Below are 13,800 nucleotides of genomic sequence, written 5' to 3'. Positions count from 1 at the left end.
GCTCGGAAGCGAAGGAGCGCCATTTGACTTTTCAATGCAAAATTGACTGGAAGTGAGATGGGATGCCATGTTGCGTTTGGAGAGCCACTGATGTGCCTAAACATTGAAACCCCCCACAAGTGACACCATTTTGGAAAGTAGACCCCCTAAGGAACTTATCTAGAGGTGTGGTGAGCACTTTGACCCACCAAGTGTTTCACAGAAGTTTATAATGCAGAACCGTAAAACTAAAAAATCATATTTTTTCACAAAAATTATCTTTTCGCCCCCAATTTTTTATTTTCCCAAGGGTAAGAGAAGAAATTGGACCGCAAAAGTTGTTGTACAATTTGTCCTGAGTACGCTGATACCCCATATGTGGGAGTAAACCACTGTTTGGGCGCATGGGAGAGCTCGGAATGGAAGGAGCGCCGTTTGACTTTTCAATGCAAAATTGACAGGAATTGAGATGGGACGCCATGTTCCGTTTGGAGAGCCACTGATGTGCCTAAACATTGAAACCCCCCACAAGTGACACCATTTTGGAAAGTAGACCCACTAAGGAACTTATTTAGATGTGTGGTGAGCACTTTGACCCACCAAGGGCTTCACAGAAATTTATAATGCAGAGCCGTAAAAATAAAACAAAAATTTTTTCCCACAAAAATTATTTTTTAGCCCCCAGTTTTGCATTTTCCCGAGGGTAACAGGAGAAATTGGACCCCAAAAGTTCTTGTCCAATTTGTCCTGAGTGCGCTGATACCCCATATGTGGGGAGGGAACCACCGTTTGGGCACATGGGAGGGCTCGGAAGGGAAGGAGCGCCATTTGGAATGCAGACTTAGATGGAATGGTCTGCAGGCGTCACATTGCGTTTGCAGAGCCCCTAATTTACCTAAACAGTAGAAACCCCCCTCAAGTGACACCATTTTGGAAAGTAGACCCCCTAAAGAACTCATCTAGATATGATGTGAGAGCTTTGAACCCCCAAGTATTTCACTACAGTTTATAACGCAGAGCCGCGCAAATAAAACATATTTTTTTGTCCACAAAAATTATTATTTAGCCCCCAGTTTTGTATTTTTCCAAGGGTAACAGGAAAAATTGGACCCTAAATATTGTTGTCCAATTTGTCCTGAGTACGCTGATACCCCATATGTGGGGGGAACCACCGTTTGAGCGCATGGCAGAGCTTGGAAGGGAAGGAGCATCATTTGGAATGCAGACTTAGATGGATTGGTCTGCAGGCGTCACATTGCGTTTGCAGAGCCCCATATGTACCTAAACAGTAGAAACCCCCCACAAGTGACCCCATATTGGAAACTAGACCCCCCAAGGAACTTATGTAGATGTGTTGTGAGAACTTTGAACCACCAAATGTTTCACTAGTTTATATCGCAGAGCCGTGAAAATAAAAAATCCTTTTTTTTCCCAGAAAAATTATTTTTTAGCCCCCAGTTTTGTATTTTCCCAAGGGTAACAGGAGAAATTGGACCCCAAAAGTTGTTGTCGAATTTGTCCTGAGTACGCTGATACTCCATATGTTGGGGTAAACCCCTTGTTTGGGCACACGGGAGAGCTCGGAAGGGAAGGAGCACTGTTTTACTTTTTCAACGCAGAATTGGCTGGAATTGAGATCGGACGCCATGTCGCGTTTGGAGAGCCCCTGATGTGCCTAAACACTGGAAACCCCCCAATTATAACTGAAACCCTAATCCAAACACACCCCTAACCCTAATCCCAACGGTAACCCTAACCACACCTCTAACACAGACACACCCCTAACCCTAATCCCAACCCTATTCCCAACCGTAAATGTAATCCAAACCCTAACCCTAACTTTAGCCCCAACCCTAACTGTAGCCTTAACCCTAGCCCTAACCCGAGCCCTAACCCTAGCCCTAATGGGAGAATGGAAATAAATACATTTTTTAAATTTTTAAATTTTTCCCTAACTAAGGGGGTGATGAAGGGGGGTTTGATTTACTTTTATAGCGGGTTTTTTAGCGGATTTTTATGATTTGCTGCCGTCACACACTAAAAGACGCTTTTTATTGCAAAAAATATTTTTTGCGTTACCACATTTTGAGGGCTATAATTTTTCCATATTTTGGTCCACAGAGTCATGTGAGGTCTTGTTTTTTGCGGGACGAGTTGACGTTTTTATTGGTAACATTTTCGGGCACGTGACATTTTTTGATCGCTTTTTATTCCGATTTTTGTGAGGCAGAATGCCCAAAACCCAGCTATTCATGAATTTCTTTTGGGGGAGGTGTTTATACCGTTCCGCGTTTGGTAAAATGGATAAAGCAGTTTTATTCTTCGGGTCAGTACGATTACAGCGATACCTCATTTATATCATTTTTTTATGTTTTGGCGCTTTTATACGATAAAAACTATTTTATAGAAAAAATAATTATTTTTGTATCGCTTTATTCTGAGGACTATAACTTTTTTATTTTTTTGCTGATGATGCTGTATGGTGGCTCGTTTTTTGCAGGACAAGATGACGCTTTCAGTGGTACCATGGTTATTTATATCTGTCTTTTTGATCGCGTGTTATTCCACTTTTTGTTCGGCGGTATGATAATAAAGCGTTGTTTTTTGCCTCGTTTTTTTTTTTTCTTACGGTGTTTACTGAAGGGGTTAACTAGTGATATAGTTTTATAGGTGGGGTCGTTACGGATGCGGCGATACTAAATATGTGTACTTTTATGGTTTGGTTTTTTTTTTATTTAGATAAATGAATTTATGGGAATAATATTTTTTTTTTTATTATTTAGGAATTTATTTTTTTTTTTTACATGTGTGGAAATTTTTTTTTAAACTTTTTTACTTTGTCCCAGGTGGGGACATCACAGATCGATGATCTGACAGTTTGCACAGCACTCTGTCAGATCACCGATCTGACTTAGAGCAGTGCAGGCTTCACAGTGCCTGCTCTAAGCAGGCTCTGTGAAACCACCTCCCTCCCTGCAGGACCCGGATGCTGTGGCCATCTTGGATCCGGGCTTGGAGCAGGGAGGGTGGTGAGGAGACCCTCGCAGCAGCGCGATCACATCGCATTGCTGTGAGGGGCTCAGGGAAGCCCGCAGGGAGCCCCCTCCCTGCGCGATGCTTCCCTTATACCGCCGGCACACTGCGATCATGTTTGATCGCGGTGTGCTGGGGGTTAATGTGCCGGGAGCGGTCCGTGACCGCTCCTGGCACATAGTGCCGGATGTCAGCTGCGATAGGCAGCTGACACCCGGCCGCGATCGGCCGCGCTCCCCCCGTGAGCGCGGCCGATCGCGCTGGACGTACTATTCCGTCCTTGGGAAGTAGGGCCAACCCCACATGGACGGAATAGTGCGTCCAATGGCAGAAAGGGGTTAAAATAAAATCACCTATACTCACCTCCCATACTGGCACCGTTTTCCCGGGGCTCTTTTGCGGTTGTTATGTCACGAGAGGCCTGGCACCCAATCAGCACTGGCGTCGCTGTCCCCATCTTCAGACGTAATGATCAACAGGAAGTGAGCAGCCACATACATTTGTAGATAGTGGGGGAAAAAAGTATTTAGTCGGCCACCAATTGTGCAAGTTCTCCTACTTAAAATAATGAGAGACGCCTGTAATTGACATCATAGGTAGACCACAACTATGAGAGTCAAAATGAGAATAAAAATCCAGAAAATCACCTTGTCTTATTTGGCAAGATTTATTTTGCAAACTATGTTGGAAAATAAGTATTTGGTCATTAACAAAAGTTCATCTCAATATTTTGTTATATGTCCTTTGTTGGCAATGACAGAGGTCAAACATTTTCTGTGAGTCTTCACACGGTTGGCACACACTGTTGGTGATATGTTAGCCCATTCCTTCATGCAGATCTCTAGAGCAGTGATGTTTTGGGCCTATCGCTGGACAACACGGACTTTCAACTCCCTCCAAAGGTTTTCTATGGGGTTGAGATCTGGAGAAAGGCTAGGCCACTCCAGGACCTTCATATGCTTCTTACGAAGCTACTCCTTCGTTGCCCTGGTGGTGTGCTTGGGATCATTATCATGCTGAAAGACCCATCCACGTTTCATCTTCAATGCCCTTGCTGATAGAAGGAGGTTTGCATTCAAAATCTCACGATACATGGCCTCATTCATTCTTTCATGGACACGGATCAGTCATCCTGGTCCCTTTGCAGAGAAACAGCCCCAAAGCATGATATTGCCACCCCCATGCTTCACAGTTGGTATGGTGTTCTTTGGATGCAACTCAGCATTCTGTCTCCTCCAAACATGACGAATTTTGTTTCTACTAAACAGTTCTACTTTGGTTTCATGAGACCATATGACATTCTTCCAATACTCTTCTGGAGAATCAAAATGCTCTCTAGCAAACTTCAGATGGGCTCGGACATGTACTGGCTTAAGCAGGGGGACACGTCTGGCACTGCAGGATCTGAGTCCCCCCCCGTGTGATTCTGGGATTTTTGCTCACTGTTCTTGTGATCATTTTGCGTGGAGCCCCAGATCGAGGGAGATTATCAGTAGTCTTGTATGTCTTCCATTTTCTTATTATTACTCCACAGTTGATTTTATCACACCAAGCTGCTTGCCTATTGCAGATTCAGTCTTCCCAGCCTGGTGCAGGGCTACAAATTTTTTTCTGGTGTCCTTCGACAGCTCTTTGGTCTTCAACATAGTGGAGTTTGGAGTGTCACTGTTTGAGGTTGTGGACAGGGGTCTTTTATACTGATAAGTTCAAACAGGTGCCATTACTACAGGTAATGATTGGAGGACAGAGGAGCCTCTTAGGCTACTTTCACACATTTATTATTATTATTATTATTATACATTTTTATAGCGCCATTTATTCCATGGCGCTTTACATGTGAATACGGGGCAAATATAGACAAATACATTAAACATGAGCAGATAACAAGGCACACGAGTACATAAGGAGGGAGGACCCTGCCCGCGAGGGCTCACAGTCTGCAGGGGGTGGGTGAGGATACACTAGGAGAGGGAAGAGCTGGCTGTGCGGCTGTTCAGTAGGTTGAGGATCACTGCAGGCTGTAGGCTTGTCGGAAGAGATGAGTCTTCAGGTTCTTTTTGAAGGTTTCTATGGTAGGCGCAAGTCTGATGTGTTGGGGTAGAGAGTTCCAGAGTATGGGGGAAGCACGGGAGAAGTCTTGGATGCGGTTATGGGAAGAAGAGATGAGAGGGGAGTAGAGAAGGAGGTCTTGGGAGGACCGGAGGTCGCGTGTAGGTAGGTACCGGGAGACCATGTCACAGATGTATGGAGGAGACAGGTTGTGGATGGCTTTGTATGTCAGTGTGAGGGTTTTGAACTGGAGTCTCTGGGCGATAGGAAGCCAGTGAAGGGCTTGACACAGGGGAGAGGCTGGGGAATAGCGGGGGGACAGGTGGATTAGTCGGGCAGCAGAGTGTAGGATGGATTGGAGTGGTGCCAGAGTGCTAGAGGGGAGTCCAGAGAGTAGGAGGTTGCAGTAGTCGAGGCGGGAGATGATAAGGGCATGCACTAGCGTTTTTGCAGTGTTGCGGTCAAGGAAAGCACGGATCCGGGAAATATTTTTGAGTTTGAGACGACAGGAGGAGGCAAGGGCTTGGATATGTGGCTTGAAAGAGAGGGCAGAGTCGAGGATCACCCCGAGGCACCGGGCGTGTGGGACTGGGGATAGTGAGCAGCCATTGACATTGATGGATAGGTCTGGTGGAGGGGTAGAGTGAGATGGGGGAAAGATGATGAATTCTGTTTTGTCCATGTTCACACATCATGTTTTTTCCGTCAGGCACAATCTGGCGAGTTTTTTTCTCATAGAGTTATATTAGCGCCGGATTGCGCCTGATGTCCCAACGTTTCATCTTTTTTTTGCCAGATCCGTCCAAAATTTGTTTTCCGGGGATGGAGAAAATGTCCAGAGAAACGTTTTTTTCTGTCCGGCGGAAAACTGCACAGCGACTATTCCGGCCAAAATCGTATGAAACTGATATGTGAAATGAAGAATCCGTCCACCGAATCCAGTTTTCCATGCATTCTCCATTCAAATCTCTCTTTTTTTTCTCTCTTTCTCTCTCTTTCTCTCTCTTTTCCTCTCTCTCTTTTTTTCCCGGGTGAAAAGCAAAAAACTGGATCCAGCAGGAAACCAGATCCGTCGCATTAGTTTTTCACTATTAGCGACTTACCAGTTTTTTACATATTGCCCGGATTGTGCCTGAAGGAAAAAAACTGATGTGTGAAAGTAGCCTAAAAGAAGAAGTTACAGGTCTGTGAGAGCCAGAAATCTTGCATGTTTTTAGCTGCCTCATCACTGCACAGTGTGTACACCGCTGCGCTACAATATGCACAAGGGCCTTATTATGTTTGGAGACCTTGGGGACCCTTTTTAGACATAGACTGTGTCCTCGGTGATGCCAGCCATAGACTGCTAAGCAACTGGCACCAATAGTACCATTTATAAGGAGCTTCCAGTCCTATATAATCACAGCACAAAGGAGTTTAACCATATTTGTCATGGAGCAGGTGTGTATGTGTTATACAGCCGGCACCTGCAACTGTCAGCTTGGATTGCTGCTGTTTAACCAGTCTTTTGACATTTGCCTATAAGTGATGCAGTCCTGCTGGGCCCTCAGCCCCTCTGTACGGAGTTGTCGCAGGGTGCAAATGGATTGTTTTTGCAGCTGAAGGCCCCTTTAGATGGCTTCTTGGTGCCAGAGGCTGGGCTTAATAACAAACTGATATTTTATTATATGCTGCAATGCTAAAGTAGTGTGACACATATAGCACAAGTGAGCAAATGACCGTAGGGTCAAGACCCCCCCCCCCAAAAAAAAAAAGGATTTTATTGTAAAGACTTTTAAAATCAAGCAAAATCAAGCAACATTGTAATTTACCCTCATTAGAAATAATCGCCATTCTCAGAAATGGTGTGATTTATTTATTTTTATTGTTTTCTGTTCATTGCCAACGACTTAGCAATTCAACTAGGTTGCACTGTCAATCATCAGGAGCACACAGCCCCTCGGGAAGCAGGATGTAGGGGCGTGCACCGGAAGACAGAATATGTGACAACCCCTTCAATGGGTTAAAGTGAGCTGTTTTACTGATCTCACCGGCACATGGGCAGTGCCTACAAGATAAATATGATGTCAATGAATGTCAGGAGGTGGCGACTATCAATGGCCCATGACGTACGTTATCTTAGAGTGCGGAAGGGGTTAATCTATGACTATACCATACACCAGTCACACATCTGTGATCATCATATTAGTGCGACAATCATTGTGTAGCCTATTCCCGCACTCACCGACAGCCAGCAAAGATATGTACAAGCCCGAGAAACTGAAATGCAAAAATGGCAAAAAAGAAAATCCCATTGCCGAAACTTCATTTACTGAAGTCAGGGAAACCTTCTATTATGTAATTTCTGCCGACTGTCAGGGAGCGATGGGCCTGAATGTTCTAGAAGTGAATTGCTTTCCGTGTGACACCACATCCGATGATAAGAAACCAATGTGTTATGAACACGGCTCATCCTCCGGCAGATTATTGAATCAATAACGTATTAAACTCCCTTCGATTTAAAATTTCCCATTATTAAGTAATTTCTCATGAACCTAAAATATATCATATCAGCGAAAATGACTCAAGATAACTGAGCCTGCCCTGAAAATGTCACTTTCTGGTAGAAGAGTGATCATTCAGACTGGAGATGTTATTACAGGATGAAGTGGAGGCAATGAGATGACAATGTGTGTGATTCGGTGGTGACCACCGGTACTCCTCTCGTTAGATGGACGTACACGTTACTATACATTTTAAACACCAGATGAAGCCATAATAACTCTGAAAATATCATAACTTTCCATTGAATCATTTTTTTTAAGGGAATGTAATTGCAAGTTTTATCCATTTTATTTTTTTTATCTACAGTGAATGTGATCTATAATGCTGGGACAACCCTCTTCAGAGGGAGAGTCACTGATGCTTTGGTCGCTCTTCAGAATATACACATTGTTAGGAATACTTCTACGGCCTGTTGCAGAGCTTCTTTTTTCTATTTCGTGTGTGACAATAATTTATTAGTTGATGTTGGAGAGTTTGTGACTTTTTTTCTATTGTTCTAAGGCTGGGGCTGCGCCTCTACACAAGTAAAAGATCACCGTGTCCCGCTGCTACAGGTGAATGGGGTCACATTGGGACCCGCGAGTTTAGAAAAATCCAAGAGGTTCAGACTTTGTTGTGACCTTCTCGGTGCTGTACCCTGCAGGTCACAGTGAGATCCCATTCACCAGTTTTGGACAGTAACATGGCAGTGGCATACCACGGTCTTTGGCTGCAAGACCTGCATTGTGTCCAAAGAAGTCATCCTATAATCCTGGCCCATATTACATTTATAACCGCAGCCGCAGAAGACCATTAACCTTGTGCTTAACCTTTTTTTCTGTCCTCCAGGCTCGATCTTTTCAGAACAAAGTTCATGTAACTGCTCTTCCTGCCTTCAATGTCACAGTAAGTATTTGAATGACTTATTTTATTTAGAAATATTAAAAGTAACCTGTCAGGTCCTTTAAGCCCCCCAAGCCGCCATCTTTAGATTATATATCCCTACTGCTGCATTTTAATACAGCCCTATGTGTTCTGAGCAAACATTCACATCCATGATAAAAACAATGTTAATGTGCCGCGCGTCATAGGCAAATTAGGTAGAGGTAGTCCTTGTGCGTGTCACTTCTCCAAGACTTGTCCGCTTCAGATGCAGTTCTCCTGCCCTCTGTACACAATTGACATCATCCCCTTTGACCGCGTCATGTCAAGACTAGCATTGCTATACCTGTGTTTTCAGAGCACTTTTTAATCTATGGATACTAGGAATTGACTGGTTTGTTGGGGGTAGTGAATTCCAAAGAACTGGTGCAGCTCGAGAGAAGTCCTGGAGATGGGAGTTGAAGGTTCAGATTATATAGGTCATTACTGTACCTGAGAGCACAAGTAGAGTAGTAGACCGAGATGTAGGGTGGTGAAGAGCTATGTAGAGCTTTGTGGGTGAGAGCGATAAGTATATATTCTATTCTGATGGGCAACCAGTGCAATGACTGGCATAGGGTGGAGGCATCGGTGTAGCAGCTGGAAAGAAAAACTACCCTGAGTGCTGCATTCAGGATAGATTGGAGAGGGGAATGTGAAACAAATTTTGAGGGAGACCGTTGTAGTAGAGAGTTGTTGAAATCCAGCCAAGAATCAATCAGAGCAACAGTAAGTTTTCACAGAGTCAAAGGTTAAGAAAATGGCAGATGCTAGAGATGTTTTCAAGGGACAGATGGCACGAGCGAGCGAGTGATTAGCTATAGGGAGTTAAGGAAAGATCAGAGTCAAGTATAATCCCAAGACAGCGGGGGTGCTGCTTGGGAGTTATGTGAGAACCATACAAGGAAATGGCAATATCATGTACAGCTAGGCTAGTAGAGGGAGGAAACGCAAGGAGTTCAGTTTTGGAGAGATTCCATTTAAAGGGAACCTGTCACCAGGTTTGACTGATATGAGATACGGCCATCACCTTTCAGGGCTGATATACGGCATTCTATAATGCTGTATATTTGCCCCCAACCCGACCTGAAAGATAAGAAAAAGAGCTTTTATTATACTCAGCTGCGGGGTGGTCCAGTCCGAGAGGCATTGCTCTTCTTGGTCCGGCGCCTCCCTTCTTGTAATGCTGTCCTCCTTCTTGCTTCACGTGGATGACTCTTCCCTACATCATGTACACATTCTCCCCGACATCGCACACCTGCACTGGCTTACTTCTCTGCCCTGACCTGCAAAGTACTGCAGTGCGCAGATGCCGGGAAAGGTCAAAGAGCCCCGGAGCATGACACATGTGCAGAGCTACTGTATGTGTGTGTCTCCATGGTTACAGACTACAAACAAGTCTTGCGTAGTCAGATTCTGCAGTCTTCTGCTACTATTTATCCCTCATTTTTACTCTCTGTAGGTTAGAAAGTCAGATAAACAGGAATGGCACCCTGCAGGATTACACTATACTGTACAGGGTTTATTTGCTTTTTATTTGTAACCATGGTGACACATAGGTCTTCTTAGGAGCTGCGGCCACAGCGCAGTAGGATTTTATTAATCAAGATTATTTGCAATGTTATTTTGTTTTAGATACACTAGAGTGATAATATTCATTATAAAAGTATCTGCAGCATTTCCTCTCTAGTATTTTTTTTATTGCTGCATGACAGTGAATAAAGTACAGACTCCAAATCCGTGAATAATTTTTATAATCGCTTGTCAAGGGTGGATAATTATACAGAGATGAGTGGTGCTAACTATGTGCTTCTCCTCTCTTCCTGCAGCCAAGGTCTGTCGACCATTGTCATTTGCCACCCACTAATTGGCATATAGTCATCCCAACTCTCCTTTAAAAAGAGGTTCCTCAGCAGCTGCAATGTATAGTATATAGTGCTTTACCCGAGCTGCTTCCTAACATCATAATACTTACCTTAAAGGGAACCTGTCACCCCGTTTTTTGAGATTGAGATATAAATACTGTTAAATAGGGCGTGTTCACAGCGCTGGTTCTTCCTCAGCTTTACGTTGGTGGCGTAGTGGTGTCCGCATGTTGAGGTGACTAATCCACTGTGGGCACGTGAACAAGCAGCGCGCGATCTGCGCTGTCATCCCTTTCGTCGGTGGGGGCGGCCATCTTCCTGGGGCCGCGCGTGTGCAGATCGAGTGCTCTGCTGCACGGGGCTTCAGGAAAATGGCCGCGGGATGCCGCGCGTGCGCATTAGAGATCGCGGCGGCCATTTTCCCAAAGCCGAGTTTGCATCTCGGCTTTGGGAAAATGGCCGCCGCGATCTCTAATGCGCACGCGCGGCATCCCGCGGCCATTTTCCTGAAGCCCCGTGCAGCAGAGCACTCGATCTGCGCACGCGCGGCCCCAGGAAGATGGCCGCCCCCACCGACGAAAGGGATGACAGCGCAGATCGCGCGCTGCTTGTTCACGTGCCCACAGTGGATTAGTCACCTCAACATGCGGACACCACTACGTCACCAACGTAAAGCTGAGGAAGAACCAGCGATGTCACCACGCCCACCCGACCTGACCAGCCTGATTGACAGGCGAAAACGGCGACTTTGGTAAGTTATTTCTCAGCATAGGTGGGGAATCGGGGTACACTACATACACTATAGTAACACACAGCGCAGGCCCTATTTAACAGTATTTATATCTCAATCTCAAAAAACGGGGTGACAGGTTCCCTTTAAGACTCTGCACTCATTCTAAAGGAAGAAGTAATCCATATCCGTGACCAGGAGGTCTCTCATTTTGGGGGAAAAAAGAGGTTCTGCAGCAGTTTAGGTTAATATTTAGAGATAATAAACCTTTACTATAAAGTATGAATATCATAACTCATTTGTGAATGTAATTGACTTCTGAAAATGCACTTAGTCTGCTGCCGATGCAGTAGTGATCTCCTCACGTGGGGCAGGAGGACCTTTCACCCATCGACAACCTGTAGCACCCAGGTATCGCTGCAACCTCCCTCGCCCTATAGTCACACCCCTGATTGCTTGACCTAATATTCTTCACTGTACAGTAGAGCGGGGGGAGTATAAAATCCTTGATATCTCCAATCTCCCCAGGGCATTCGGTATCTACTAATTAATGAATCTTGTCTAATCTTCTAGGTTCCCTTGGACGGGTATTTAAAAAGACTCCGGAAGTCAGACTTCAATATATTTCATCCTAGCTTACAAAGGCGCGATCCCTGGCTACCATTGTCTTTATATATTCAGTCCTGGAGGAAAATTTATTAAAATTATATTTTTCTATAAAATTTGCCTTTTTATTTATTGAAAAAAAGGGTTTCTTCTTCTCTGCCGTAAGGATTACAAGCTGTATTGTTCAGCAGTGCATTACCTCCTCCAGCCGATCTGGTGGCGGAGCGATGGCTTTGTGTGCTGTTCGAGCATAAAGGGGGTTATCCAACCTCTTACTATTAACATTGCTCACTAATAGATGCACTTTGTAGGTATTGTGCATGCATCCTATTCTAACTAATTAGACATGTTCTCAATACTTGATAGACATTGTTATGGAAAACCTTTGTCACATCAACCAGATATTACAAATATGTATGGATGTGACCTGACTGTGGTTAAAGGGAGCCTGTCAGGTGTCTCATGCTTACCGAAACATTGACCCTGCAAATCAGAAGCTGTCTTAGCTGCTTTGGACTTAAGCTCTATCAAGCAAACGCCATCGAATGGCAACCTAAGAGACTTTGCACAACTTTTTGGGTTTCAGGGGCACATTCATGGCACCATATCTACAATATCCCATCTCCCAACTCGACTACTGCAACCTCCTACTCTCTGGACTCCCCTCTAGCACTCTGGCACCACACCAATCCTACACTCTGCTGCCCGACTAACCTACCTGTCTCCCCGCTATTCCCCAGCCTCTCCCCTATGTCAAGCCCTTCACTGGCTTCCTATCGCCCAGAGACTCCAGTTCAAAACCCTCACAATGACATACAAAGCCATCCACAAACTGTCTCCTCCATACATCTGTGACCTCGTCTCCCGGCACCTACCTACACGCAACCTCCGATCCTCTCAAGATCTCCTCCTCTACTCCCCTCTCATCTCTTCTTCCCACAACCGCATCCAAGACTTCTCCCGTGCTTCCCCCATACTCTGGAACTCTCTACTCCAACACATCAGACTCTCGCCTACCATAGAAACCTTCAAAAAGAACCTGAAGACCCACCTCTTCCGACAAGCCTACAGCCTGCAGTGATCCTACACTTACTGAACCGCCGCACAACCTGCCCTGCCCTCTCCTAGTGTTTCATCACCCATCCCCTGCAGACTGTGAGCCCTTGCGGGCAGGGTCCTCCCTCCTTATGTACCCGTGTGCCTTGTTATTTGCTCATGTTTAATGTATTTGTCTATATTTGCCCCGTATTCACCTGTAAAGCGCCATGGAATAAATGGCGCTATAAAAATGTATAATAATAATATCACCACATTTGTACCTCATACAGCACAAGAAAATTAGGCAGAAGCTCAGGCTGTCTATATTTTATGGTGGAACCCTCAAATCAGCTGCCATTGCTGATCACATATGGACTTCTCCCGTCCAATGCCTTGCAAATGTCTGGACCATTAATCAATGGTGCAAACTGATTTCAGCGTAAACAGACTGGACTGGAGAGGGACCGACCTCTAGGACATCTACTGTACCCCAAAATGGAGCATCTGCTTCTTGCACAGCAGCACTCAAAGCCATTGCTGTAGTTCCCTGCACAGCTGGGTAAATAAAGGTTGTTGTGCAAGGAAAACGGGGTCCATTCATACATCTGTTCTACACAACGGTGCTGTGTCCATTTTTTTCCTGGAACATCACATTGTGCACTCAACTGTTTAAACCGGTCAAGTGGTATCCGAAGTTTTGACAGATAACACTCATACCCATGATACTCTATAGAGCTGTGCACCCATCTGATTTTTTTTCTTGGACCACTCGCAGCATGCACGACTTGCCTCCGAGAATTGGATGCCACTTCCTTATTCAACTCTGTGGGTTCGTGAAATAAATCAGATGACATTAGAGTGAGGTCCGAAAGGAGAAGATAGAGAAACTTTAAAAAAAAAAAAAAAAAAAATGATTCCGTGTCTCCGGTCCGTGGTTCTGAGAGCTTGTCCTGTTCTAATCAGTTTTCAGATCAGACTCTGCCTTGAAAGTCTATTGGGATCTATCTAAAAGGTATGAAAAGTGGCAAATTTATGGTGAAGAGAAACAGTCACCAC

General features: G+C 44.9%; 1 protein-coding gene across 3 annotated transcripts in view; it reads left to right on the top strand.

The window, feature by feature from the left end:
• NDUFAF6 (NADH:ubiquinone oxidoreductase complex assembly factor 6) overlaps positions 1–11,822 on the top strand; it is a 97,608-nt gene extending 85,786 nt beyond the window's left edge. For all 3 annotated transcript variants that reach the window (XM_069731687.1, XM_069731686.1, XM_069731688.1), the window contains 2 exons: positions 8,434–8,490; positions 11,674–11,822. In XM_069731687.1, the coding sequence (XP_069587788.1) occupies positions 8,434–8,490; positions 11,674–11,802 (186 nt within the window). In that variant the 3' untranslated portion in view covers positions 11,803–11,822. The remainder of the gene's footprint in view (positions 1–8,433; positions 8,491–11,673) is intronic.
• The last annotated feature ends 1,978 nt before the right edge of the window (positions 11,823–13,800 follow it).

Source organism: Ranitomeya imitator, chromosome 6, assembly GCF_032444005.1.
Source record: "Ranitomeya imitator isolate aRanImi1 chromosome 6, aRanImi1.pri, whole genome shotgun sequence".
Lineage (NCBI taxonomy): Eukaryota > Metazoa > Chordata > Amphibia > Anura > Dendrobatidae > Ranitomeya > Ranitomeya imitator.
Note: the sequence above shows the minus strand (reverse complement) of the source record. Positions and strands in the feature narration are given on the sequence as shown.